Consider the following 26,760-nt stretch of genomic DNA (forward strand, 5'->3'; position numbering starts at 1 on the left):
AACATCCGCATCATTGAAACACCAGGAACTACAGGAGTTGAGTTTAAGTATAAATATTCGAACGAGTATACAAAACTATCTACTGACTATAAGCTTTGTTTGAAATATGTTTTAGTAAATTAAAGCAGTCAGGACCTTCGGTCTTGGCGCTTTGTGCCGTCAGTCAAAAAAAATTTCAAGTTAGCAATTTGTAATATCTATCCAAAACTTCTTCAACAGTATCGAACTCATCTTCATAATGCAAACCTAATCTTATTGACTTGGTGCAGTTTTCACTAACACAATATTTTTCTGTTCTCTTGACTGACATAACTAACTCATTTGTTTCATCAAACAGCAACAACCAAAGTTCATGACCTAATACATAACATTCATACTTTATATTTTTAGCTCTGAGTTCTCTTGTAAGCTGTTGCATTTAATATTTTCTAAAAAGTCAACTTCAACAGTCATTCGCACTGGTGCCTTCAGTTCTACAGGCTCTCCTTGAAAGTCAACAAGTCTGAATTGCATGTCTTTCAAATTATGAGGACTAATGCGAACCCATTTACCTAAATGAGTTGCTATGACAGGAATGTTTGGAATGAACATTGAATTGACTGCATAACAGAAGGATTTATATTCTACTGAACCTTTACTATTAACTCCTGAAATGCCTGTGACATTAGCTATTTTTGACTCAATGTACAAACAGTTGCCATAACATACGTATGGAACAGATTTCATCTCAATCGTTTTGTCAACACTTTTCAAAGGAAATGTCATATGGTATGCACCCAAAAGAAGTTGTACTCTATGACTCATTCGTGTTATCTTAAACTCCTTCGCATAACTGAACTTCAATGTTCCCTCAGAAGAGAGTTCGACATCTATGTTGTCAATAGTTTCTTCATTTATGAGAGCATTTAACACCCCAGCAATTTTATCTATTCTATACTCTGCTCTGTTAGGAAATGTTATAACACTTCTTTTGTCATCTATTTCAATCTCTATGAAATCTGTTTCATCTGTTATGACAAAAGTTGCGATAGTATTGAAGTCAACAACTCTGAAAGCAAGCGCTTCATTCTGAAGACCTAAGTTTGTTTGTAGCTTTACTATTCCGTATTTGTTTGGGTCTGTACTTTGCAAATAGAACAACATTTTATTCTCATTAAAATATGACTATTGCTGCATATGCGTATGAAACAAATGAAGCAAGAATAGAGATGTGAAAACTTAAATTTTATAATCCCTGGGATGCACTTTCTTCGATTTTTTTTAAATTTTTGGGATAAATTTTGACATCTTTTTTTTTGCTGGCGACCCCCCGTTTAGGGCATCAAAAAAACATGTTGTTTCGTTTCAAGATCGGGATATGTTGTGAACCCGACTTCTTTCATTAATGAAGTGATTTCTTAAGTTGAATAAAAACAAATTTGATTGAAATTCATACAAAATTTCTTTTTATCATTATTATTTAAGATGCTTTTTTATGTTGAATTGTTAATTTTTTTATTTCCACCTGGGATATTTTGAATTGGGCTAGCCCAATCCCACCTCTCAATTTTCTCTCAATTGGGCAATGGGGATCCCATATAAAATGTATTGTAACAAAATTTTACATGCATAATATAGTACAATTAAACAACATTCTAAAAATATTAAATTCACATCATTTACTTGAAGATTTTATATTTTCAACAAAAATTAATACAATAATTACATTAAATTGAGGAGATTTATAATATTTATTATAAATTAAAATATTATTACTCATTAATTTGTTGAAATATTGCATTTTAGTGGTAAAAATTAAAATTTAAGTTTACATGGAGAAAAAAAAATTTTAAATTCCAAAAAAAATTCAATTGGGATAACGATAGGGACAAAAATTTAGAATCCCCATATGCTTGGGATAAAATCACATGACTAGCAAGAAGAGCACATGAACTAGTAAACGAAAACTCAACTTTAACCATTGAAGGCAATGATTTAGTCATTGACGATGGAAAAACTAAAAAAGTCATTGATTTCGATACTTTTAACACTTATGACCCATTCATTACAACAAGCAAGGTTCCCATCATAAATGATGGAACGGTGCAATATATAAATTCTACAGTAGATGCCTCATTAGTGAAAGTATTAAATGTTCTCATTGAATTGTTAAAGAGCTTTCGATTTGACGACAACATTAAATGCCTAAAGAATTTAGTCATGAATGAAAAACAAATTCTCGGCGTTGCTGGTAGCAGTAATGATGTACACCTTATGACATTAGAATATTATAACGAACATAAAGATGAACTGAAAGGAGAGAAGGGTGACACCGGACCTCAAGGACCACAAGGAATACAAGAATACAAGGAATACAAGGACCTCAAAGCGAAAACGGTTTGGATGGTGAAGATGGAAAGGATGGAAAAACTGCTAAATCATGGATATGGAACCTTATAAATACTGGTTTAACAGCTGGTTCATATGGAGTTCTTCAATACCAAATCGGAAAGATATGGGCAGTACTTGGTGAAGAAGTTTTAGATGACGTTAAAAATGCTTTGAACTTCATTTCAAATGGTTCGGATACTATTAAAACTTTATCTGGTTGGATGCAAGAAACAAGGAGTCAAATAGATACTGTAAGACGTATAGCAAACAATGCACGTACGGGATTGGATACTTTACGAGAAGCACAAAATACACTAAAGGAAGCAAATGATATTCTTGGCTCAGTATCAGACATGCATGAAGATTGGCTTAAAGGTATTGACAAATCTTTAAAAATCACAGTCAGTCTATTGCTGACTACAAGAAAAGTATAGATTTTTTACATAGTGCTATGGACGTACATGATGGAAGCATAAGGAACTTACTTAATGCTAACAATAACTTACCAGGAACTATTAAAGCATTTATAAAGTCCTTTGTAAAACCTGGTGCTCTAACATTTAGGTCTTTGAGAGCAAGAGCATTGAAGTCAAGAGATGCAGAAACTCCAACAGAACCTACAGAAGGAACTGAAACAACAGAAACTCCAGAAGAACCACCAAAACCAACAGCTAATGAAATATTGTTCGAATATTTTCCAAGGTACTCTGTTCTCATTGCATACATTCAAGAAATACTTAAGAAAGCAGACTTGACTTTAGGAGATGATGAAAGTTCTGTATATCTTTCGTTCCAGTTTCAAATAGCAGAACTTTTGAGACAGATATGCTTAATGTATGACAACATCTCTGATTTCACAAGATATGATGACGACCATGACCCCGAACACGGTGAAGAAGAAGTTTTACAAACATCCATTAAGACAGGAAAGGTTTTAACTCAAAGTCTCATTATTGACACCAAAGATGGCGAAGTGGACGTTCTTCAAGAGCTGAAGAAAAATACTTCTTCGGGAGGTGGTGGTAGGCATGAACTTGAAATAAATGAGATAGAAGAGAAATTAGCCGAAAAAGCAGATAAAAACCATGTTCATTATATAAGTTCAGACGAACAGATTATAACGGACTACCATGGATATTTAACACAGGATGAACAAATAAGCACTGAAGATGTTAATGAAAGAAGATATAAATTCATTCGTGCTAAAGGTTATGACATACACTGTACTGTACAGTATGACACAGGTAAAGCACAAGAAGCATTTGGTTATAACGATGAAATATATGCTTCGTATTTCTTTGTTAACGGTGTATTAGTTGAACCAAGATTTACTTTGAGAGTTAAGGCAAAAATAACTTTTGAAGATGCTATTAAAAGTAAAGCCAGCAAAGATGAACTTGAAGCAATGAACAAAGTTTTGAAATCTCATAAACACAATATCTCCGATATAAATGAACTTCAAGCTACATTAAATAGTAAAGCTGACAAGAACCATACACATGAATCCTTCACTACTGTTAGAGCAGACGACATAATATTGAACTATACCCTTGGTTCAAGTGCACCTTTAGAGAATCCAAGTACAAGCGTAAAAGATACACTAAACTCCTTAAATAGTAAATGTATGAACATTGAAGGTCATGTCAGAAACTTTGAAACACATGAACTACCAGCAATGTTAGATAAGAAAGCTGACAAAGAACATACACATAACTCCTTCTCAACTGTTGCTATAGAAAGTATTGAAGGAACGGTTGGCGGAACTGGTGGGGATGCATTATATTATAAACCTCCTAACTTTCCACAAGGTTTAACATCGAATGAAAACATAACAACGAAGAAAGAAATTAGCTGTAAAGATGTTTATGTCATGGATGATGAAAATAATGTTAAATTCACTGCTCAAGATTTATATGATAAGAAAGCAGACAAAACAGAGCTTCAAACATTAAAGACTGAAATACTTCAAACATTATATCCTATAGGCTCTATTTATACGTCAATGAACTCAACAAATCCAGCAAGTGTTTTAGGTTTTGGTACATGGAAGCAGATTGTAGACAAATTCTTATACTGTGCTAGATATTCAAAGCAAACAGGAGGTTCGAAGAAAATTAAAGAAGCAAACCTTCCACCGCACACTCATACAGGAACGACAAACTTTTCTGGCGACCATAGCCACTCATTAAGAGACCACCCATTATACAACTCAGAGTATGAAGCTGGCCATGACGTTTTATCTCCATCTTATAACAATTCAGCAAAAAAGATTTTTCGACAAACTGAACCAGGAGGAAATCATTCACACACTTTCACAACAAATCCAACAGGCTCGGGTGCAGATTATATGCCACCATTTGTGACTATATTCGCATGGTACCGCGTTCAATGAACGCGCTTGAGCCTAGAATAAAATCTTTAACTTTACATAAATGAGCTTGAAAGAAGTATTCGAACAACATCCATGGAGGTCATTTAAGAAGTTCAATGAAGCTGCAAAGAGTTGGGGATTTACTAACAGAGCTGAAGTGAAAAGGTTCTTTGACAAAAATGTTGTACATCAAACAAAAATAAACCCTTACGACTACTTTTTACCAATTTACTCCAACACTCCTGACGCATACCAATTTGACACTCTCATTCAAAGCAGAAAAGGAGGACATAAACCATTCCTCATCTTCATTAATGTTAACACTCGCAAAGCATATGCATATCCAATGAGGAATAAAGGAACTCGTGAAGTGTTAAGAGTTTTACAAAAGTTTGTAGCAGAACATAGCCCAAGTACTTTAACATCAGACCAAGACAGTGCATACCTCAGCAATGAAATCACAGATTTTCTCATTAAGCATAACATAACTCACTACACTACTGAAGACCATAACCATAACATACTCGGCATCATAAACCGCTTCATAAGAACGCTCAGAGATTTAAACCAAGAGCGAGACTTTACCGAAGAAACAATGAAACACTTTCTCGAAGTATATAATTCCTCAACACATTCTACAACAGGACATACACCAAATTCAATGACACAACAAGAAGAAGAAAAGTATATACAAAAGAAACGAAGCCAAACACAAAATATCAGAAATTCAACACAATTTACCCTCATTCCTGGTACAAAAGTTCGTGTAGTTCTTGACGACAAACCGTTGACAAAGAAACGTTTAAGGTTAAGTAGAAACTATTATATCGTAGACTCTACGCAAGGTAATGGATATCTTATAAAAGCTGCCGACGACTCTATTGCGTTTTACCCTCGTCACAAATTAGTTGAAAGTAGTAATGGCAAACTTGCTGAAACCATTGACGAAGCAAAGCGAGGAGTGGTTATTGAAATACTTGGCTACAACATAAACGATGACACTTATAAAGTAAGATATGAAGGAGGTGTTGAAGATGTTATACCATCTAAGAACTTGAGAGAGTCAAAGCCAACACATCTGGGACCATTAGAGCGGGAGTACTGGAAAGACAAAAATATGCCAGAAAGAATAAGAAAATTCTTCTAAACTTTTTCATTAGATGTAAATCAGACATGAATGAGAACAGTCATGATATCATTAATGGTACCATTTATTTTTGTCATAAAGACGCAAAGCGGCGAGGACGAAGTCCATGACCAAAAATATAATTGAGGTGAAGAGGTGAGATCTCACCCGTTTTTTCACCTGTTTTTTCACCCTCACCGCTTAGCGGCTCAGACCCTTTGGGTCTCGTGAATTTTCATGAATTTCCTTAAGATAGAAAAAATAAAGTTAGTTTTATTTTTATTTATTTTTTTATTTTGTATAAAAGATATGATTTCAACAATCGGCACAACAACAATTCAAACAACAGCACCAAACTCGTTAGTCATGAATCCAACATCTATGTTAGTAGAAATGAAAAGCTTCATTCCTTCTTCATATACTTTTGAAACAGAAATCCAGAAGATAAAGCAAGAACTTTTAACAAGTAATTTAGACTGTAGTGCGAAAGATGAAACAAATGAACAGTATCTTTATGAAATGGAGGACCTCATCGACCATTTGCCTAAACTACCTGAAATTCAGCAGCAAAAACTAACTATTCCTGAATTCGACGAAATTGAAGTCAAAGCAACTGACTCAGTAGAAATTAAGAAATTCATACGTAAAGTAAATTATGAATTCCTTGGTTTTCATTGCAACCATATAGTTATGGACAAAGATTGCGACATGGTATATAAGAACATCTCTGACATATATAAATCTGGGGCGTTTAAGACATACGACAACTTTGTTTCATTAGTTGCAAAATGTGTATGGCAGATAAGAGATAAAGATAGAAGAGGTAAGGTATGGAATGAACAGATAAAACCAACTGCTTCAGATTTAAAGAAAACCATTGACGCCTTAGTTGTTCTAGCTGGTTTTATTTCAATGTATAACGCAAAAACGATGCCGCAATGTTCAAAATGTAAAGCAGCAATAAGAAAATATAACTACTCAGTCAAAGAGATAGAAAGAATGCGAAACGACTATGCAGACTTAAAGAAAGAAGCAGAAAAGCCAGCAGAAGATAAAATGGATATGTTGACATTTCTTAATAAAAACTATCCAACAGCAGAAGATTTCCTTCTGTCTGACGTCAAGAAGAAATATAAAGAAACCTTCGGCATTGTTAAAACTTTTGATATCCTCAGCGAAGAAATAGAAGCTACAAAACTGTTTAGGATTTCAAATATACATCGTACAATTCATGTAAAACGCTTGTGAAAAAAGAGGTGAAAAAACAGGTGAGATCTCACCTCTTCACCTCAATTATATTTTTATTGAATTCAGCAACAAAATTCTGAGTAAAATAATTTTTAGGGCATGTGTCAAACCGTTGAGTTTTCACAAAATTTAAAAAATAACGTTTACCATGTGAAACGTTTGTGAAAAAAGAGGTGAAAAATGAGGTGAAAAAAGAGGTGAAATCTCACCTCTTCACCTAAACATTATTTTTATTGAATTCAGCACAAAATCATGAATTTTCTTAAGATAGAAAAAATAAAGTTAGTTTTATTTTTATTTATTTTTTTATTTTGTATGTAAGAACAGAAATGTCAACATCAGAGAACACAACAATTGCTATCGTTCATGAAGCCATAAATGAAGAATACGAGTACATACAGTATAACAAACAGTTACGTCTCATTCGTTCAGTCAAAGATGACATGTACCAAATGCAAAGTATAATGAATGCTCTTCGTTCTACAAAGCAAGCATATCATTGGTTTGAAAACCAACAGACAAAAGAACTTTTAGAAGAATTTCCTCATATGATTGCTTCCCTCGGAAAACCGGGGGAAGAGATTCCGTATGAAAATCGCAAGAATTTGGCTCCTGGTTTGAAAGGTTATTATGTTCATAGACTTTTAGTAAATGCTGTAGCAATGTGGGCTTCACCTCGTTATGCTTGTTATATTTTCATGATGTTAGATGAACTATATAAAGCAGAACGTGGAGAGATGGAAAAGAAACTTCATGCAACAGATGAAGTCATTGAATCCAAAGACAAAAGCATTCAGAAAAGAATACCACGTTCGGTACCAAAAGGAAAGGAAAAGAGTTATAAGTATATGATTTATACTGAAGAGTTGGAGAAAGAAGAAGATAAAGATATGGTTATGTTGCATTTAGTCAGAAGAAACAACAAGAGCTTTTATGACTTAGCTAAAATATATAAATCTGACAGAAACTGGTTCTATCGTGAAAACTTACCGATTTCAATGACACCGAATGAGCAAATAAAGGAAATTGTCAAAAATACTCTTCCTCAAACACACTATGATATGAAAGGTTGTACAATACTTACATTCAAAGAAGACTTAACATTACTGAAGGAAAAAATAACAGAATATTTCGATAACTTCAAAGAGGAAGAATAAAAAAATCTAAGCTAATTTTATTTTTTTTATAAAATTTTATCTCATATGAAAGAACATGAATTTAGAATATTCGGAACTCATGACAGAAGAAGAGAACGAACAACATGTAAAAGATTATGCAAAATTTCTGAAGACATACAAAGCATTTAAACAATATCTAAATGCTTCTAAAGATTATGCAAAATTTCTGAAGGTATATAAAGCTTATGAAAAAGCGTATGAAAAGTTTATACATTGGGGAATTGTTGTAAAATATCGATATGAAGACTAACCAAAAATATATTTTTGCTTAAATAGCTTCAGGGTCTATTTCTTCAACCATTTCACTTCCTTCGTCAATGTCAATAGAAGCTTCTTCAACCTTTGGTAAGAATTTCTGTATAACATCTTTGTTCGTTATTGTTTTCAGAGATGAAGGATAATATTTCACATTTGTTTCACCCTTCTTATATTCTTTCTGTTCGGAAAGATTTAAAGCAATACTGAAGAAGTCAATGTTAGAGTTCTTTATAACAGTATAATGAGTATCTTTGACATTCACGAAGAAACTCTTTTGTTTCAAAACTACTGCTAACTCTTGTGAAGTATAACGTTTGCGGTCAATGACGATAGCTAATGGTCTGACATACTGACCAAACTTAGATTCTTTCACAAACTTCTTGTTAAAGATAACATTAACATTTGAAGCATTATTGAACTCATTCTTGATGGCAGTAGCGAGAGCATTGTATGAAAAGAACTTGCAATCTTGCATGTGTTTCATTAAAATAAAAATATTAAATTATTTTGAAAAATAACTTTAAAAAATCTAATCTAATTTTTTCAAAAAATATTTTTTTTATTTCCTACTAAAGATGTATCGGAAGTTGTCTAAGTTAGAACACTCGGAAATAAAACAACTTCTTACAGAAGCTAACATAGAAGTAGCAAAACATTACGCAACAAACAAAAAAGCACTCGCTGACTTCATTAAAGACTATAATGGTGCAATAAGTTATGATAGAATTCATGAGTTCATAAAGCCGCAACGCGGCGAGGACGAAGTCCATGCAAGAGCATTTCCTTTAAATGACGTTGCTATTGACTTATATCATAGACGTTCAGTACCTCATGAAGTAAGAAGAGAAATGTTTGACATAACAAATGCAAACGTTGGTGAAACAAGAAGAAGAGACGACACACTGAAACAACAGAGAAGAGAGATGTTTAAGAGCGCTATAGAACAAGTTCGCAAAGCTAACGATGTCCTTCGTTCCATTGACGACAAACCAAAAGAAGGTGAGAGATGGTTAAAGAAAGATGAAGAGAATAGGAAGAGAAATGTGAAGTCAGGCAATAGACTCATTGACTTTAACATCGAAGCTTTAGATGAACCAAACAGAGACTACTTACACAAACATTTCGGTAAGGTTTTCATGAGACTCTTAGAGAAAATTAAAATAAACTCACAACAGAGATGGATGGTATGTTATAAACTTGGTGGAAAGTATGAATGTTCTACGTTAAACCTCAATAATATTGGAACATTACTACATCAGCTCTTGAAGGAGAACTTTATATCAGAGATAGAAGCAAATGCTGCAGGTATTGTTGAAATGCACTATGACTTCTTCTTGACAAACATAAAGAATCTTACCGAAATAAAGATGTATGATTTAACAGAATATGAAGGCTTAACGATGTCAGATGTAAAGAAAGGCAAACCAAAAAAGAGACCATATAGAGATGAAAGCACACTGACAAATGACCAGAAAGCCATTTTGGAAGCTCTTAAGCAAACAGGAAACCCAGCACTTATAGAAAGCTTTTGGAAAGATAATGGTGAAAAGAAGTTTTATAAGAAGAGAAGCGGTCAGTTCTGGAAGTATCTTTGCACATTACCTATAAATCTTGAGCGCTACCAAATCTTCAATGAACTGAACAAAAGAACTGCAACACTTATGACAGAAGACAATTGCTTCGTTTATGCTTGCATTCAGGCTGGAGTAAATGAAGAAACTATTGACCACATGAGAGAAGCCATTCGTGTTGGAGACTTTCCTCAAAGTAAAGTACAAGAAATTTCTGACGCAACAGGTATAGCATTTAATGTTACCATTGGTTATTTCAATGACTCAAGACATAATGAAATAAAGAGATACATACCAAAAGAATGTGAAACTATTCGAACTATTGACTTACTTCTTGTTGAAGACCACTACATGCTAAATGAAAGATTACCAATGACAACATATTTTTCATAAATTATAAAGAAATTCTCAAAGCTTGTGGTGGAATGAACATTGAGAAACAGATGAAGATTTATACAAAGAGAGAAGATAAATATGTAGTTCGTTATGATAGAACAACACCGTTATGGGATGTTATGAAAACATTGTGGGAGTGCAAATATTTCGAACCTATTTCTTATGGAGAACTTTTCACATATATGACTGACTTATATAAACAGAACCTTGCACCATTTAAAGACTTGTCATATGCTCCAAAGTATTGTGTACAACTGAAGAAGAAAGCCGAGTCAAAAGAAGTAAATAAAAATAAGTGCAAGTTCATTCCTGAGCACGTTTTCTTTGCTGACTTTGAGTGCAGTACGATGGCTTTCATAAAGCTTTTAACATATGTTACGACAGTGAAGATGGTTCAGTGAGTGAAAGCATTTGGGGTCAGAACTGTGCAACAGAATTTTTGGACGACTTCCTGACAAGAGTTTAATATATTTCCATAACCTCAGTTATGACATAAACTTCATCTTAAGACACATGACAGAAGTGAAAGGAACTCCCATCATTAAAGGTTCACGAACAATGCAAATAACTGGCTTATATAAAGGAAGGGCAATTATTATAAAAGACTCTTACAGTGTTATAAATAAGAAGCTTAAACTATTTCCTGCTATGTTTAACTTACAAACAGGACCGAAAGAAGTATTTCCATATAACTACTACAGCAGTTTTGTTAGCAAATGACAACAGAACTGGTGTCATTTCTGAAGCATGTAAGTTTTTAAGATATGAATACATTCATGAAAAACATAGATTCCATCAAAGGTTGCAGAATAGATGAGAACCACTTCGACTTAGAAAAGTATAGCACATTTTATTGCAAACAAGATGTAAGAATTTTAAGAGAAGGTTTTGTTAAGTTCCGCAATGACATATTGAAAGAATTTGATTTAAACGTTTATGACTACGTTAGTATTTGTTCTATTGCTAACAAATTGTTTGAGAACAGAGTGTACTTCCCGAATGGAAATTTATATGACCTCTCAAATAAACCAAGAGAATTTATTTCAGATGCATTCAAGGTGGAAGATGTATGCTGTCAGATAACATGAAACAAAAGAGAAAAGAAACTCATTGCTGATTTCGACGCTGTTTCATTATATCCATCAGCTATAGCAAGACTTTATACTTTAGAAGGTATTCCAAAGTATTGAAGAAAGAAATGTTAAGCACAGAGTATCTCATGAGACATTTATTCGATGACGACCAAAAGGAACCCATTGGTGAAAAGTTTATGTCTGGCTTCTTTGTTCTCATTAAGATAACAGAGATTGGAATACATAGACACTTTCCTTTAATAGTTTGTGACCCTGAACTAAATCCAGAACTTAACGTTCCCAGAAGTTCAAACACTTGCTGTTTAATGTATGTTGACCATATAACATTACAAGACCTCATAAAATATCAAGGTGTCAAATGTGAAGTGTTGCAAGGATACTATTACGATGGAAACAGAGATATTAGAATAAGAGATGAAGTAAAGAAGTTGTTTGAGTTAAGGTTAAAGTATAAGAAAGAAGGAAATCCTTTGCAAGAAAATATAAAGCTCATTCTGAACAGTATTTATGGCAAAACTATTCTATCTCCTATTGAGTCAAAAATAACCATAGTAAATGACAAAGATGCTATAAGATATGCCATCAGAAACTACAACCATATAGTGAAGTTCGAAGGTTTGGATGGTTCAGATAAAACTATTTTCAAGCTAACGAAAAGCATTTGCAGACACTTTAACTTCTGTCCACTTGGTGTTAACATTCTGTCTATGTCGAAGACAATAATGTGTGAAGTATTCTGTACTGCTGAAGATATGGGTCTTCATATATTTTACCAGGACTGCGATAGCATGCATATTTTCAATGAAGACATACCAAAGCTTGCAGCAGAGTTTAAGAAGAGATACGGTCGCGAACTTATAGGAAAGAACCTTGGTCAATTTCATTCTGACTTCGCAGAAATAACACCTGGAAAACAAAGTTTAGCATACAAGTCAATATTTTGTGGAAAGAAGACTTACATAGACTTACTCACGAATGATTTAAATGAAGTTGCATTTCATGCACGTTGTAAAGGTGTAAAACAAGACGTTCTTGCTTTAACAGCTAATGAAATGTTTCCTGAAGCTATACAATGCTATTACAATGAAGATAAGAACATTCACATACCTGTTGGAACATATGACAAAGACTCTGAGTTCAGTTTAATGAAACTTTACAAAGCACTTCATGATGGTCAAGAGATTGGATTTGACTTATGTAAGTCTTCTAGTCCTTGCTTTGCTGAAAAGTTTAACTTCTCAATAACGACTAAAACAAGCTTTATTCGTAAGTTGAAGTTCTGAGGTCATTTATTTTTGTCAGCAATGAGGTCATTCGTGATAAAAATAAGCCGCTAGCGGCAAGGGCGAAGCCCATGTGGTCATTTACAATACTGCGATGGTAGGGTTTAAGAGTTGTGCTTCAATGTAGAGACAGTCCTTATGGTCTGGAGGTAAGAACACTGGGCAGTTATGGTCATGAGTAGAGAACATGTCTATCCAAAACTCACGATTGAAGCCAGTTAATTTATAGTATTTAGGATTTGGCAGTGGTGTAGTTCTTGTATGACCAATGAACTCATTTTCAACTCCCTTACTTAAGTTTGAATATAATATAGCTTGCTTTCTATCCCAAATGCCAGGTGTTACAATCTTTGAAAATTCATTTTTCCTCGGAAGCATTGCATCATAATTGAAAACATTTTTGAAATCATCACTTGGTTCAGAGATTTGAAATCTTATACGTAATGGATTTTCTTTCTCTTTAGCGACTTCATTGAATGGTGAGAATACAACAAACTGACAGTCATGTGTTCCATCTTCATTTTCATTAAATTCATAATGAAAGTCTATAAGTTGTGGCTGACTACCTTCTTCTTTCAGTTGTGCAAGAAACTCACGTAAAGGCTGTAAAGTTTGTACTTCAATGTTAAACTTTTTCTCGAACATTTCATTAAATGAAATCATACATTGTTGCAATGTTGTATCGTCTTTAAAGTATTTGTATATGTGAATGTTTTGGGCGCTTAAAGACTGTTCGTCATTTTCTATCTCGACTTGAAGTATAAAGTCAACCTTTCTGAAAGCACGTGTTATATACATAGATGTTATGCCAATGTACTTCTCTTCATTTATGTTCACAATCCAGTCTGTTGGAAACTTAAACGTTACTCTGTTCCCCTTTATTTTGACGTCAGGGTTTTCACTACTGAACGCAACAGATAAAGGTATTTGTCTATACATTTAATTCGGATAAAAATAAACCATTTACTCTTTCTTTGCTTCAGCTTCTTTAGCTTTTGCTTCAGCTTCTTCTCTAGCTTTCTTCGCCAGCAAACGTGGGTTCTTTTGTCTTCCAGCAGCTAATGCAGCAAGTTGTTTTTCACTAAGTTTTCTCTTTGGTCTCTCTGGCTTTTGTTCTTGTTTTTGTTCATTCAGTTCGGATAAAATTTGCTCACGAATTTCTTTCTTCAATGCTTCAACATCTATGACCCCTTGGGTCTTGTCCGTAGGGCTTGTCTGAGTCATTTGACTGCAGATAAAAAACAAAATTAAAACTTTAACCGATGTAAAATGAGCTTGTCAAAATCAGAGCGAGAGTCTATTATATTAAATGACGCAAGATGAATACAACATCCTTTCTATTACGTAAGTCAGAGTAAAGATGGTAAAATATATGTAAGAAAAAGAAAGGTTCCATTAGCGAATGCAGAAAGCGACAACATTAAGGTGTATGGTAAGGGTGAAGTCCACGAAGCCCATATAAAACCTTCTGTTCAAACTGAGCCACCAAAAGAACAAGAAGAAAAGAAGCCAGATGTACTTTCAATAACGAACCAAGAGCTTATTGCAAAGTTCGTGAATTTCATTGAAAAACAAACCGAGTCAAAGAACCCTGACCCACCAGTGAAAGAAGTTGAGACAAAAGAGAATGTACAGTTCATTGAAAATGTCAAGAAACAACTTCCACCACGAATGCCAAGAAGAAGAGTGAGAATAATGAAGTAAATAGATATTTTTATCTGAAGTAAATACATGCAGAACGAACAGCTAAACGAATTTACTCCAGCAGAGCATATTCATCAGATTCGCTCATATTTCGATATCATAGACAATGCAGTTCAAATTGGTGACACTAATAGAAAATATTCTGACGCAAAGATTCCATCACAACCTGGAACTGCTAAAGATAACACATGGGTAACATTCAATCTCTCACCTCCTGGTGAAAATATGTTGGACCTTTACAATACATTCATTACGTATAAAATGGAAGGTCAATTTATTGTAGATAAAGAAATTGGTTCAGGTTCCAATAAAACAAACCCACCAGGATTTTGGATTGGTTTCGATGACGCTTTCTATGCAGTTGCTGGATATCAAATCCTTGCAAATGGTCGTATCGTATATTCTCAAGACAACGCAAGAGAAGAAGCATATATAACTTCAAACTCACAAACTACCGAACAAATAAAGAAAGTAGATGTCTTCTCAAAGACTCGACATGAAGATGTATGGAGTCATTCGGGAACATGCAGAACAGGACAAATTGTTAGTGGTCCAATTACAGCAGGAAAATCATTTGATTTTAAGCTTCGTTTAAGAATTCCTGTTAGAAGATTCCTTCCATTAGAAGCTATTCGATTTATTCCAGCTTTTGCAGGAAACATTCAGCTTAAAGTAAAGTTCAGTAGTGACGCCTTACAATGCACATCTATATCTGTAAATGATATCATTGCTTTCAATCCAACTCTTAAAGTTGCATTTGCTTCAGATTCAAATCCACCGACAAATAAATTTGTTCCATGGAATGAACCATTCACTATGATAACGAAGGCAGTAGAAGCTAGTGGAACAGTTACTATTACAACTGTAACCCAGCAACTATTTCGAACAAAGATGGATTTTAATGAATGTTTCATTCATCCAAAGTCATTCTCTTTAGACCCTAACATTTATACAGAACTTGTAGAACATTATACAAACGAGGCTTTATGTTTTCCTGTTAAAGTTATGGATTGGATTCCTATGGACGGTTCATTCTCAAAGAATACAGATAGTTCAAGTGCAACATTTACAGCAGCTTATACGCCTATTAATGTTAAAAGTTAGAGATGTGAAAACTTAAATTTTATAATCCCTGGGATGCACTTTCTTCGATTTTTTTTAAATTTTTGGGATAAATTTTGACATCTTTTTTTTTTGCTGGCGACCCCCCGTTTAGGGCATCAAAAAAACATGTTGTTTCGTTTCAAGATCGGGATATGTTGTGAACCCGACTTCTTTCATTAATGAAGTGATTTCTTAAGTTGAATAAAAACAAATTTGATTGAAATTCATACAAAATTTCTTTTTATCATTATTATTTAAGATGCTTTTTTATGTTGAATTGTTAATTTTTTTATTTCCACCTGGGATATTTTGAATTGGGCTAGCCCAATCCCACCTCTCAATTTTCTCTCAATTGGGCAATGGGGATCCCATATAAAATGTATTGTAACAAAATTTTACATGCATAATATAGTACAATTAAACAACATTCTAAAAATATTAAATTCACATCATTTACTTGAAGATTTTATATTTTCAACAAAAATTAATACAATAATTACATTAAATTGAGGAGATTTATAATATTTATTATAAATTAAAATATTATTACTCATTAATTTGTTGAAATATTGCATTTTAGTGGTAAAAATTAAAATTTAAGTTTACATGGAGAAAAAAAATTTTTAAATTCCAAAAAAAATTCAATTGGGATAACGATAGGGACAAAAATTTAGAATCCCCATATGCTTGGGATAAAATCACATGACTAGTTAAAAGTATTTGGGCACTATTTAGAAAGAAAGACAACTATTATGTTAATTTTGAGAACCCTAAGTTTAAATATCTTCAGCTTTCCATGGGAGCTTATGGAAATATGCCTGCAGAACCTGAAAAATCATATGGACCTGTATTTTATGAAATGGTTGCGAACGCCTGCAATACAAACAATGATATGATAGGATTTAATGAAGATGTTATGAGGTCATTGGTGGATGATGGTAGTGTGGAACATAAATGGGATAGCTATGACAACACACATTTCTTATGTGGTTTTCCAACAGAAGTGGACTTTTGCTTCCAGCAAGGTCAAACATCTACTGATCCAATAACATACAAATTGTCTGTTAAAGGACCTATTGAACTAGCAACTGAAAATGTACCAAAGCCACTTATTGGATTTATGAGGGATTGTTGCTTTGCCATTCAGGTGCGTGCTAATGGAATCCCAATAATAAGATTAGATGACTATAACTTAGCTACGGACGACGGTGAGGAATAAAGGATGAACGTTTATTTTTAAAGCTTATAAATGAGTTCTTCATCAAGCTCTCGTGAACCTTCACCATCTATGAAACAAACTTTACCAAACGATTATGGAGCACCTATTGAATATTTCTTACGAGCTGCACAATGGCAAAGAGCAGTCTCACCAAGGTTAGGTGTTCCACCAGCTCCTGTCAAAAATAGCATTTGGTCAAGTCCTTATATAAGATATGGTCTCCCACTAGGTTTGCTAGCTACAGCAGGAGCAGTTATGATGTTGAAAAGAAATAAAGCAAATGTTGTAAATAATACTGAAGTAGCTGAAGTTAAACAAACTCCAACACCTTCACAAGCAAAACCTTCAATGACTCCTGAACCTATGGAAGTACAAACTCCTGTTCAAAAGTCAACTCCTAAACCGACTCCAACATTTAAACCAGAACCTACTCCTCAAATAAATCGTAAAACTCCTGCGTTTCCTTACTGAAAAAATAACGTTATTTTTATTTAATATTAAAATTTTTATTTGATTGAAATGACAAATAAAGTCACTGAAGCAATGAAACAAAAGTTTTTGGTAGAATACATTAAATCAGGAACTATTCCAGAAGGTTTTTACATTCATACTATGAAGGATGGTAGAGTTCAGTTTAGAAAGATAAAGCAACCATTAGATAGAGAAGGAATTTTGAGAAAGATTAAACTTCATGAGGACAACATTGCTGAACTTAAGAAGAAGTTAGAAGAGTTGGAGAAAGGAAGAGAGTTATAAAGCAATGAATTCAACAGGGTGAAAAACCGGGTGAAAAAAGAGGTGAGATTTCACCACTTCACCTAAATTTATTTTTGTGCTATGTTTTCATACGTGTGAGGGTGGTGATATCATTAATTTTTATATAAATGACGAAAACTATTGAGATAACAAACTACAACGGTCATGAGTTCAAGAATTTGTTCTTCGTTCCTCGTGAAAATACATTCTATCAGATACGAGGGAGAAAGGGTAAAGTTAGTTTGAGCGTTTATGAAGGAATGAAGAATGGAAAGTTTATACAAGCATACGATACAAACGGTAAACGTGTTTCATTAGCTTTGTCAAAACTTAGTAACATTTATTTTGACAGTGACTTTGACTCTGACGATTGGAGCGACAGCAGCGATACTGAAGAATATGAACTATTGTGTGAAGCACAGCAATGGGAAGAGTTGCAATACTTTTGTAAGTGAGAACGTTTATTTTTTTACATTAGTGAGGTGAAGTGGTTGGCGGCTTTGTAAATATTTAAGGTTAAGTTAGTGTTGTCGTTTGTGTTGTAAAATATACGTTAACGGTTTCGTAAAGTGTCAAATTCACATATAATGGGTAAGTAGGTGCGCAGTGCCTCCGTACACTTGAAAGGTGTATTAATTAATGTATAATGCTCACTGATAAAATTAAATCGTTAATAGTTAACTCATCAGCAAACTTAAATACGCTTCAATTGGGTTTAGATGACCTACTTGATAAAGTTGTCAAGGCAGCAAAGGTTCAAAAACGAATGACCCAGTATTTTTCGAAATTAAGTATCCCAATGGAAATCAAGCTTAGTATTCTCACGCAAATTACAGAATTTGGATGCAATACCCCTCAATTCATTGTTGAGAATGCCAAGTCTTTTCAAGATAAAATTATTACAGATTTCCACCTTCAAAGAGTAGGGGTAATTTTAGCTAAAAGTGACACACCCGTGAAGGGTGTGATTACCGATCGGTAATTTCGACAGTTTAGAATTTAAAATTTTTTATGGAACTGTTGCGAGTTTCATGTAATGCATGAAAAATAGCGTGACTTCATTTTTGACAGTTTACAAATGTAAAGTGTTGCATCCTTAAAAACTTGGAAATATATACATTCATGAATTATCTTGTATATTAATTGAAAATCCATAAAACCCTAACAATATTTTTTCTTAAAAAAAAACTATAAAAATATAAATAAAATTAATCGTTAAATAAAAATATTTGATATTAGAATTTTATTGGAAAAATAAAAAACTTAATATTTTAAAGAAATACTTAAATACTTGAATGTTTTAACTTTTACATTATCATATAGACTCTCAAATTATTGATTGGAAACGGTTTGAGGGTTATCAATTTAAAAAAATTGTGAGTTTTTTAGATTTTTGGCAATGAGTTTTAAAAATTTGTGAGTGAGAATGTGTGTTGATGCTTGGCACTTTGAAGGGAAGATGTTCTGGGTTCACAATTATTAATGGGATAAATAAAATGATTATAAATATAATATATTAGAAAATAATTTGCAAAATAAAAAAAAAAAAAAAGGTAGTGGGGCTTCCAGGCGCGTTGCGCCCTCTAGCCCCGAAGATGTTTAAAAAAGTTGGAATTGAGGTAAAATTAGATGTTTAGTTTCATGGAACTTGACTGTCCATTGCATCTGCCATTTGTTGGTCGTCTTCTGATGGTGTTCTTGAATGATATTCTTCTTCGGGTACAAATTCGTCATCATCAGGTGCGTCTTGTGGTTCATCTTCTTGAGTAGAGTCTTCTTCTTCAACATCAAAGTCATCTGGTGTATCGAACTGAATGTATGAAAGCCAAATGTTGTATGTGTTTTCCAATTGGCTTTCAAACTTGAGATACATTCCATGCATGAGTGTTATTTCAGTTTCAACGTAGAGTTGCTGAGTGGCTTGAAGACATGCATGAGAATTGGTCCTCCAAATTCGTCCTTGAAAAACTTGCAGTAGCAAACATAAACTGAGATAGAGTCTCCTTCTTCAATGTCTTCTGCTTGGTTAACGAAATGAATAGCAATTTTGCGTACTTGAATTGTGTTGTTGTCTGAGTAAAATAATGGTTTGAACTTGGGGTTGAGTGAGCTAAGACATTGCCATTTTGCTGTTTCTTGTCCGTACTCACGTTCTTCTTCGTCATCCTGATATCCGTAACTCTTTAATTTGAATTCGACCCAAAACTGTTCGACTTTTTTTGCAGCTTTGGGTGGAAGACTTTCAATAAGCTGACATATAGTTCTGTCAACCATTATCTTTGTTATTGTTGGAAAATAGTTGACAATTGTGTCACCTAATTCGAATGGGTCAGGTGTTTCTTTTTGTAGTTTGGTAAAGTCTGCAAGAACTTTGTTGAGTTGTTCACAATATTCTTTGTTAAAAGTTGCAGGAACTCTTTCTTCTGGCTTTGAATTGAAGTATTCTTCAGACAATCTGAGTAGTATTTTGCGTAGTTCAGCGTTGCTGTGGTTCTTTGTAATACGGAGCTCGTTTGGTATTGTTTTTGGTAGTGAAAGTGGCTTTGGATTGAGCGAATTGCAGGACAAATTTGAATTTGAATTGTCTGTTCTTGGAGAATGTGTAGATGCTGCAGTTTGATATTGAGGCTCTAAACCTGTGGGTGCTGAAAGTTGCAAGCAATTTCTTCAGGTGAATTTGGAGCGAACACGCTAGCGAATGCCATTAGACAAAAATAAACTGTTTTTTTCGGACTACTCATAGAAAAGTTTAAAATAAACCGTTTTCGTCAACGGTAACCCCCTCTATTTTTTTATTTTATTTAATAGTTACCGTTGGCAAACCGTTCCATCTCAAATATTGAATGAACTATAAACGTTTTTTGTTTTCTATATATACTTTTTTGTCCAACGGTAAAACTTTTTACACAACGGTTTTTGAGAGTCGTCGCCGTTGACTTTTTTGTAGAGCACTCAAAATAGTATAACTTTGTCCGGACAAGTAAGGGTCTATCGTCGCTACAGGAAAAGTTACAGGCGTTCCAAGGAAGTATACTTTGAGAAGCCTTTTCCCCTTATAGAATGAGATAGGACGGTTATTTTACAAAACTGACAACACTTTGACCGAGTAGTTTTTTGTGCTGAACAAAAAGTGTCATATAAACATCTGTCAAAAACCGCTTTTTAACTTCACTTAAAATGCCACGTAAGCTACGTAAGAATATACGTAAGAGGAAGAGAGCATTGAAACATCCAATAGTAAAACTGACACCACAACAACAGTTGCAACAACAAATGATGAATGACCCCACTATGTTGCAACAAATGTCAAGCAACCCTATGCTTTTAAACCGAGTTATTGGTGCACAGAGTGGAGGTTTAAGAGCGGCACTTTTAGCGAAAATGGCAGGCTATGGTGGAGCTGCAGACGGAACAGCTTATAACCCTCAAAGTCAAATGAATTTGAGTTCACTCAAAAATCAAATAACAGATGTCAAAAAGTCAAACATAGACATACAGAAACAAATAAGTGAAAACGAAAAGAAACTAGAATATGACAGACACACAAAGAAACTCAATGAGTTAAACGTAGAGAAAAAGAAGAAAGAAGAACAACTGAAAGAACTAAGTACAGAGGAATATGCGAAAAAAGTGTCAGAAAAAGCAGCAGAAGTAGCAAAAATGGAACAAGATGTTATAAATTTGAAAAACCATACTACTCAATATAAAGTACTGAAAGATGAAGAAATAAAAAAAAGCCCTGAAGACATATATGGATAGCGATGAGTATAAAAAAGAAGTTGAAGCAAATGTAAAGGCAGAAAAACTTTTACAGTTGCAAAACCAAACCGTACAGTATGAAAACTTAGCACAAGAAAGTAAAAATAACGACGCAGCCATGCAAAAGGCAATGAAAAGCGCAGAATATATAAAAGCTAATAATGACTGGTTAGATGCCCAAGCCAACGCTAAAGCAGCCCAACTTATAGGGTCAATAAGGACAAAAATACAAGCGGATGAAGACAGTTCAAATGAAGCTTTAATGAATGCTGACTTTAAGAACGCCTTCGAAGCTCTTCATAGTAAGGTGAAACTAGTGAACGACTTCTCATCTGGAAAGAAACTGAAGTCTGAAGGTTTCGACAAAGAGTTAAGAGAAGTAGCACAAAATATGACGAAAATAACAGATGCAGCAACGAGACAGGCAGTTCAAAGTGCCTATGACGCCGTTAGAGCAACTGTTGTGGAAAGTCAAGAAAAAGAGTTACAACAGACCAAAACAGACCTAGTAAATGCTTTCTTAAAAACGAAAAGTCAGGTAGGACATTATGCTGCAGATGGAACATATGTGCCAGCTGGTGGAACTTATATACCACCAAACCCTCCAAGAGAAGCACCTGCACCAGGACTACCTAAAACATTTACATCGTCACATGGACACAGACACAGGCATGCACCAAAACCAACACAACAACCAACACAACAACCAACAGTTCAAACAGCACCAACAACCAACAGTTCAAACACTGCACACAACCAACAGTTCAAAACCTGCACACAACAACCACAAACAGAGCAAGGACATAAAAGAAGTAGAGAACAAGGAAACCAAGAATTCTTAAAAATGCTTAAGGAAGATTATGGTTACCCAGATACTCTTGACTTTAGTGACAGATATAAAGAAGCTATTAGAAAGTTCAAGGAAGGAAATACTGACCCGAACCTATTTAGCTTTATGGTTCAGCACCAAATGGGATATAATTTCAAACCTGGAAAATACAAGCTCGCTAAGGGATATGATTTAATAGCATATCATCCAAATGACATGGATGAATTTACTCCGAGATATTTGGTGTCAGAGCTAAATGATAATTCAACTTCTTCATGAAACGCGTAAAAAATAGAGACGGAACGAAAGAAGAAAGGTTATGAATGCGGATGACTTAGATAGGGAACTTGTTAAAAACGGTCTCGGAATATATGAAATGCCAGCAGATGAGGTACAAGAAACTCCACAGGAAGAAGTTCAGATACAACCAGACATGGAAGAAATAGTTCAGCAACAACAGCTAGAAGAGCCTGAAGGAAACGAACAAGTCCTCCTTTGGAAACTAACTTCACAGAACTAGATGAAGATTTGGAACAGCCGAAAAATCTTGACCCTCAACAAGAGTATGCGGAGAATATGGAATCTTTCCAAGAGTCTAAGAAAAATTCGGCTGACATAGTAGAAGAATATCGAAAAATGTTCGCCGACATACAAAAGACTCCAACATCAGATGAAAATATTCAGCATAGAATGGAAGAACTGAAAGAAAATGTACAAATACAACAATCCTTTTTACTTACGACATATAACGTTCAATCTTTGGCTGAACTCGGTGAAAATAAAAGGTTAAATTTCAACAAAACATATAGAAATGAAACATTGTTTAAAGTTCATTCAGAACCTAACCAATATGGAAACAAACCTACTTTTGTTTCTGCAGACTATGGAACTACAATGAGATGGGGTCATAAAGCTAATCCGGATAGGTGGTTCATAAACTTACAACCACAATTCCAAGAAGTTGTAGACGCAATGGAAGTGAATGGTGAACCAGATATAGCTGGTATTTTCAGCGCGGCTTTAATGCCATTGAAAGATATGAAACATGCAGATATTTTGGACCAGTATGAAATGAACATGGCTGATGGAAATATAACACCTGACGTTCTAGAACATTTATCTCAAAGAACTACACAGAACCATAGAGATGGTATATTTGGTGAAGAGTTTAGAAAGAAAGTTAGGGAGAAGAAGGAAGAGAACCTATTGTACATGACCTTGCAAACGAAAGTTTACAAAATGTCATAAAAACTTACTTTGCAGACAATGAACTGAGAAGGGATGAATATTTAAGAAAACTCAAATGGACAGTACCAAATGAAATGTTAGTATTGAAAAACATGTTCCTTGACAAAATAAAACCAACTACAGAAATAAATGACGCAAGACTGAAAATTGGGTAAAAGCTTTCCCATTCACAAAAGATATTATTGGTAACATGGAAAGAAAACCAGAATGGCTACAAAAACATATATTTGGAAACGAGCTTATTCCATATGGACAAGCTCTGTTTGAAGAGCTTGAACCGGAAACTCAGGAAAGAGTCATGCAAACAATACGCGAAGACTCAAATACAAACTATGACAAAATCTTTCTAGGATATAGGTTACCTGAGATGGGCGACCAGAGCCCAAAGGCAAAAAGGACATGGGAAATTTACAACATACTAGGTGAACATGAGGCAAAGATGCAACAACTTGAAGCAGAGGGCAAGTTACCAAAAGCGACACCAAAGAAGAAGAGTAGAACAAAGTGAAAGTAGTGAAGAAGTAACTTCATCTAGTGAAAGTAGTGGCAATGAAGGAAAAGAAGAGTTAAAAACTCAGTCAGGAAGAAAGTAAAGCTTGGTACGACTATTATGACATATAAATCCAACTATTCTATATTTTTACCCATATGAAATGTACGCCGCTCAGAATATAACGCCAACAGTTTTGGATGCCATGAACGGAAATGTTTCCGAATGGTATAACGAATGCGACAATGCCATTAGAAGGTCAGAAATAGTTCCTGGAACTTACGAATATACAACTGCTGTTTCTTATGGAAACGTAGGTGAGTTTGGAGAAGGTTCTTCAACAACAGTAGATATTGCTTGCGACAGGTTTCATATTATTTCTATTGACAACTCATTCTTATACGTGGAACAAGACATTGAAATAAAACCTTCTGCCAAGTTGTCTGACAAGAAAGGTTGCAATGGAATTTTCTATGTCGGATACCAATATGCTCCAGAAGTTTTCATGGGATATAAGATATATTCTAACTCTGACTTAGTTCAAACAGTAACATGGGCAAACTATGAATGGTTCGCTTTGAGAAACTCAGTACAACCACAAGCTAGAGAACAAACAGACCAGTATGCAAATATTGAGAAAATAAGAAGACTTGACCCTAACGTTCCAGGAGTTTATGTTAACCTTTCTGGACAAACTGCAGCAGCAGTAACCAAAGTAAAACTGAAACTTAGAGTTCCTTTGTCATCTTTCCTCATCTTCAGGTTTTTAAGATACTTGCCAAACTGGGCAGGAAAAATTTCTATCGAACTTACTCCAAGCAAAAATAACTTAGTCATTGCACCAACACAAGACCCATTCACTATTACAGACGTGGGAACCAAGTCTTCGCCGATTTTGCAAAGACAAAGTTGACTTAGACTTTGGTTTCTCAAACTTCAACAATGAAGTAAACTATTATTTCAATGCTGCTGGAACTGCTTGGGACCCAGTTAAGTTCACATGCGAAAAATTTGAATGCAAGAGAATAGAAAGCAGACTTGCAGTCTATATGTTGGACCCAGATATTTCAAATGCTTTAGCTGCCAAATATATTGCAGTTCCACTTATGTTCCCTATACACCAAATATCTGTCAAAGACTTTGCAGGTGAAGTTGGAAACCAAAGTGCTGACCCAGGTGCAAGAACAGATATTGCTTTAACAACTGCAATGAAACATGCAGATACTATGTTTGTACTGTTCAGACGAACTATAAATGACTATTCTTGTTTCTACAACCCCGGTATTAAATATCATATAAACATAGATGGCAAATATTATCCAAGAGAAGAATATTCTACAGTTGAGGATATGAGGTCATACAACTTGACATTAGATGCTATGAACTTTAACAACAACTTCACAACAACCATTAACCCTGAAATGCAAAGTTCTATTATGCCATATGTGAAAGTATGGACTCATACAGGAGGTCAAAAAACTCAATATACAAATGGAGACCGTTCAAACTTTTGGCTTGGCATTCCATTTGCTGACTCAGAAGACTTTATGGGTGGTATTTCAACTGTTGGTACTGTACAAATACAATATACTGGTGACAGAGACGGTCCAGATGAACTGAGAGCAAAGAAGTTTACAAAACCAATAGCACTTTTCACGGAAGATGCTCTTTTGAAGATTCGTTCGATGAAACCTGCTGGGGCTCCTCAGATTGGCATAACGACAGCTTCCATCGAGCAGATTTTGGCAGCAGGTCAGTAAGTTGTTCTTGAACTGACTTCTCTCCGTCAAATATTGACAGTACGCCAGTTTTGACATAATATTGTAAGATAAACTTACCTTTAGAAATATCTGTAAGTTTTGAAGTTATATTTTTGTCTGCTTCAAGAACTTTCACCATTTCAGTTATACCAACTTTCTTTGCTTTATGAAATATTTTGGTTCAGCAAAGACTGCTATTCTATAACATTTACCATTGTTTGTATAAAGAACTATTCTGTCAATGTATTTGTATTGTTTGTGTGTGTAAACTTTGTTCTGCTTCAATTCGAAGAGATACTCGAATACGTCCATCTTTTTATTCTAAGTAAAATGTCATTTCCGAAAAATAGAAGCGTAGTGTTTCAAAAGGTTTAATGGCGGTGGCAGATGTGAAGTTAAATTCACCAACTCAAACAAACAGTCAAAGTGTTGTTGTCAATGTCAAAGACAGAGATGTTGAAGTGGGGAAACCATACGAAGACGAAGATGGTATAACAATTGTTCCTGTAAAAGAACAACAACATATCCTGAAGTTAGCAGAGACTTAAGTTCTGTTGCAGATATTCGAAACGACTACCAACAACTGAAAGACAAACTTCAAACTCAGGAGAAGATTTGTCAAGCTTTAGTATAATGTTAAACTTGGTCGAACACAACCCTGTAAAAGTGAACTCATATGTCATTGCACCTCATGAAGTTTTGAAAGAACTATTGAAACTTTTGACAGAGGCAGACGATATAAACATCAAAGAAATAGAACCCGACATTAGTTGCTGTGGTGTTTCATATAATGTCATTGACAAGATATACGTTATGAAAGGAGGTGAAACGTTGAACTTAAAGTATAGTTTCCCAGACGTCATAAAAATATTTGACGACCACAACATTTCATTAAAATTTATTTGCTAAGTAAAAATGTCAAAACTTCTTGAAAGATGTTTGAAGAAAAATAATATAGACTTTATTTCATGTAAAGGACTTTACACACTTTTGAAC

General features: G+C 34.4%; 19 protein-coding genes and 2 pseudogenes across 21 annotated transcripts, besides 4 other annotated features; 16 read left to right on the forward strand and 5 right to left on the reverse strand.

Annotated features, from left to right (window-relative positions):
• Window positions 1–18,298: part of a mobile genetic element that runs on past the window's edge.
• On the reverse strand, window positions 379–1,143 carry TVAGG3_0468890 (uncharacterized protein; the record flags this gene model as incomplete). The annotated part of the gene is made up of 1 exon (XM_051235415.1): window positions 379–1,143. The coding sequence occupies one exon, from the start codon at window positions 1,141–1,143 to the stop codon at window positions 379–381; it is 765 nt and encodes a 254-aa protein (XP_051093239.1).
• On the forward strand, window positions 2,724–3,598 carry TVAGG3_0468900 (annotated as a pseudogene). The gene has a single exon. A coding segment is annotated over exon 1 (875 nt).
• Window positions 3,776–4,762, forward strand: TVAGG3_0468910 (keratin-associated protein family; the record flags this gene model as incomplete). Its single annotated transcript, XM_051235416.1, has 1 exon — window positions 3,776–4,762. One exon carries the CDS (start codon window positions 3,776–3,778, stop codon window positions 4,760–4,762), a length of 987 nt encoding a protein of 328 aa, XP_051093240.1.
• TVAGG3_0468920 (organellar and viral DNA polymerase type B) lies at window positions 6,177–6,691 on the forward strand (the record flags this gene model as incomplete). Its single annotated transcript, XM_051235417.1, has 1 exon — window positions 6,177–6,691. A coding segment is annotated over one exon (515 nt), but the record flags the coding sequence as incomplete, so codon positions are not given.
• On the forward strand, window positions 6,780–7,115 carry TVAGG3_0468930 (organellar and viral DNA polymerase type B; the record flags this gene model as incomplete). The annotated part of the gene is made up of 1 exon (XM_051235418.1): window positions 6,780–7,115. The coding sequence occupies one exon, from the start codon at window positions 6,780–6,782 to the stop codon at window positions 7,113–7,115; it is 336 nt and encodes a 111-aa protein (XP_051093242.1).
• TVAGG3_0468940 (KilA, N-terminal/APSES-type HTH, DNA-binding family) lies at window positions 7,445–8,272 on the forward strand (the record flags this gene model as incomplete). Its single annotated transcript, XM_051235419.1, has 1 exon — window positions 7,445–8,272. The coding sequence occupies one exon, from the start codon at window positions 7,445–7,447 to the stop codon at window positions 8,270–8,272; it is 828 nt and encodes a 275-aa protein (XP_051093243.1).
• Window positions 8,562–9,035, reverse strand: TVAGG3_0468950 (uncharacterized protein; the record flags this gene model as incomplete). Its single annotated transcript, XM_051235420.1, has 1 exon — window positions 8,562–9,035. The coding sequence occupies one exon, from the start codon at window positions 9,033–9,035 to the stop codon at window positions 8,562–8,564; it is 474 nt and encodes a 157-aa protein (XP_051093244.1).
• On the forward strand, window positions 9,127–9,758 carry TVAGG3_0468960 (organellar and viral DNA polymerase type B; the record flags this gene model as incomplete). Its single annotated transcript, XM_051235421.1, has 1 exon — window positions 9,127–9,758. A coding segment is annotated over one exon (632 nt), but the record flags the coding sequence as incomplete, so codon positions are not given.
• Window positions 10,495–12,895, forward strand: TVAGG3_0468970 (annotated as a pseudogene). The gene has a single exon. A coding segment is annotated over exon 1 (2,401 nt).
• On the reverse strand, window positions 12,977–13,693 carry TVAGG3_0468980 (uncharacterized protein; the record flags this gene model as incomplete). The annotated part of the gene is made up of 1 exon (XM_051235422.1): window positions 12,977–13,693. One exon carries the CDS (start codon window positions 13,691–13,693, stop codon window positions 12,977–12,979), a length of 717 nt encoding a protein of 238 aa, XP_051093246.1.
• On the reverse strand, window positions 13,859–14,119 carry TVAGG3_0468990 (uncharacterized protein; the record flags this gene model as incomplete). Its single annotated transcript, XM_051235423.1, has 1 exon — window positions 13,859–14,119. One exon carries the CDS (start codon window positions 14,117–14,119, stop codon window positions 13,859–13,861), a length of 261 nt encoding a protein of 86 aa, XP_051093247.1.
• Window positions 14,276–14,599, forward strand: TVAGG3_0469000 (uncharacterized protein; the record flags this gene model as incomplete). The annotated part of the gene is made up of 1 exon (XM_051235424.1): window positions 14,276–14,599. A coding segment is annotated over one exon (324 nt), but the record flags the coding sequence as incomplete, so codon positions are not given.
• Window positions 14,627–15,149, forward strand: TVAGG3_0469010 (uncharacterized protein; the record flags this gene model as incomplete). The annotated part of the gene is made up of 1 exon (XM_051235425.1): window positions 14,627–15,149. A coding segment is annotated over one exon (523 nt), but the record flags the coding sequence as incomplete, so codon positions are not given.
• On the forward strand, window positions 16,500–16,922 carry TVAGG3_0469020 (uncharacterized protein; the record flags this gene model as incomplete). The annotated part of the gene is made up of 1 exon (XM_051235426.1): window positions 16,500–16,922. One exon carries the CDS (start codon window positions 16,500–16,502, stop codon window positions 16,920–16,922), a length of 423 nt encoding a protein of 140 aa, XP_051093250.1.
• On the forward strand, window positions 16,953–17,393 carry TVAGG3_0469030 (repellent protein 1 family; the record flags this gene model as incomplete). The annotated part of the gene is made up of 1 exon (XM_001295306.1): window positions 16,953–17,393. One exon carries the CDS (start codon window positions 16,953–16,955, stop codon window positions 17,391–17,393), a length of 441 nt encoding a protein of 146 aa, XP_001295307.1.
• TVAGG3_0469040 (uncharacterized protein) lies at window positions 17,442–17,678 on the forward strand (the record flags this gene model as incomplete). The annotated part of the gene is made up of 1 exon (XM_001295307.1): window positions 17,442–17,678. One exon carries the CDS (start codon window positions 17,442–17,444, stop codon window positions 17,676–17,678), a length of 237 nt encoding a protein of 78 aa, XP_001295308.1.
• On the forward strand, window positions 17,807–18,133 carry TVAGG3_0469050 (uncharacterized protein; the record flags this gene model as incomplete). Its single annotated transcript, XM_001295308.1, has 1 exon — window positions 17,807–18,133. The coding sequence occupies one exon, from the start codon at window positions 17,807–17,809 to the stop codon at window positions 18,131–18,133; it is 327 nt and encodes a 108-aa protein (XP_001295309.1).
• Window positions 18,299–18,316: 18 nt separating the features above from the next.
• Window positions 18,317–18,598: a mobile genetic element.
• Window positions 18,599–18,711: a mobile genetic element.
• A 606-nt stretch (window positions 18,712–19,317) lies between these two features.
• TVAGG3_0469080 (uncharacterized protein) lies at window positions 19,318–19,560 on the reverse strand (the record flags this gene model as incomplete). The annotated part of the gene is made up of 1 exon (XM_001295309.1): window positions 19,318–19,560. The coding sequence occupies one exon, from the start codon at window positions 19,558–19,560 to the stop codon at window positions 19,318–19,320; it is 243 nt and encodes an 80-aa protein (XP_001295310.1).
• A 3,543-nt stretch (window positions 19,561–23,103) lies between these two features.
• Window positions 23,104–26,760: part of a mobile genetic element that runs on past the window's edge.
• TVAGG3_0469100 (protein of unknown function, DUF4106 family) lies at window positions 23,705–24,022 on the forward strand (the record flags this gene model as incomplete). The annotated part of the gene is made up of 1 exon (XM_051235427.1): window positions 23,705–24,022. The coding sequence occupies one exon, from the start codon at window positions 23,705–23,707 to the stop codon at window positions 24,020–24,022; it is 318 nt and encodes a 105-aa protein (XP_051093251.1).
• Window positions 25,111–25,764, forward strand: TVAGG3_0469110 (protein of unknown function, DUF4106 family; the record flags this gene model as incomplete). The annotated part of the gene is made up of 1 exon (XM_051235428.1): window positions 25,111–25,764. The coding sequence occupies one exon, from the start codon at window positions 25,111–25,113 to the stop codon at window positions 25,762–25,764; it is 654 nt and encodes a 217-aa protein (XP_051093252.1).
• TVAGG3_0469120 (protein of unknown function, DUF4106 family) lies at window positions 26,398–26,673 on the forward strand (the record flags this gene model as incomplete). The annotated part of the gene is made up of 1 exon (XM_051235429.1): window positions 26,398–26,673. One exon carries the CDS (start codon window positions 26,398–26,400, stop codon window positions 26,671–26,673), a length of 276 nt encoding a protein of 91 aa, XP_051093253.1.

Source organism: Trichomonas vaginalis, chromosome II, assembly GCF_026262505.1.
Source record: "Trichomonas vaginalis G3 chromosome II, whole genome shotgun sequence".
Lineage (NCBI taxonomy): Eukaryota > Parabasalia > Trichomonadida > Trichomonadidae > Trichomonas > Trichomonas vaginalis.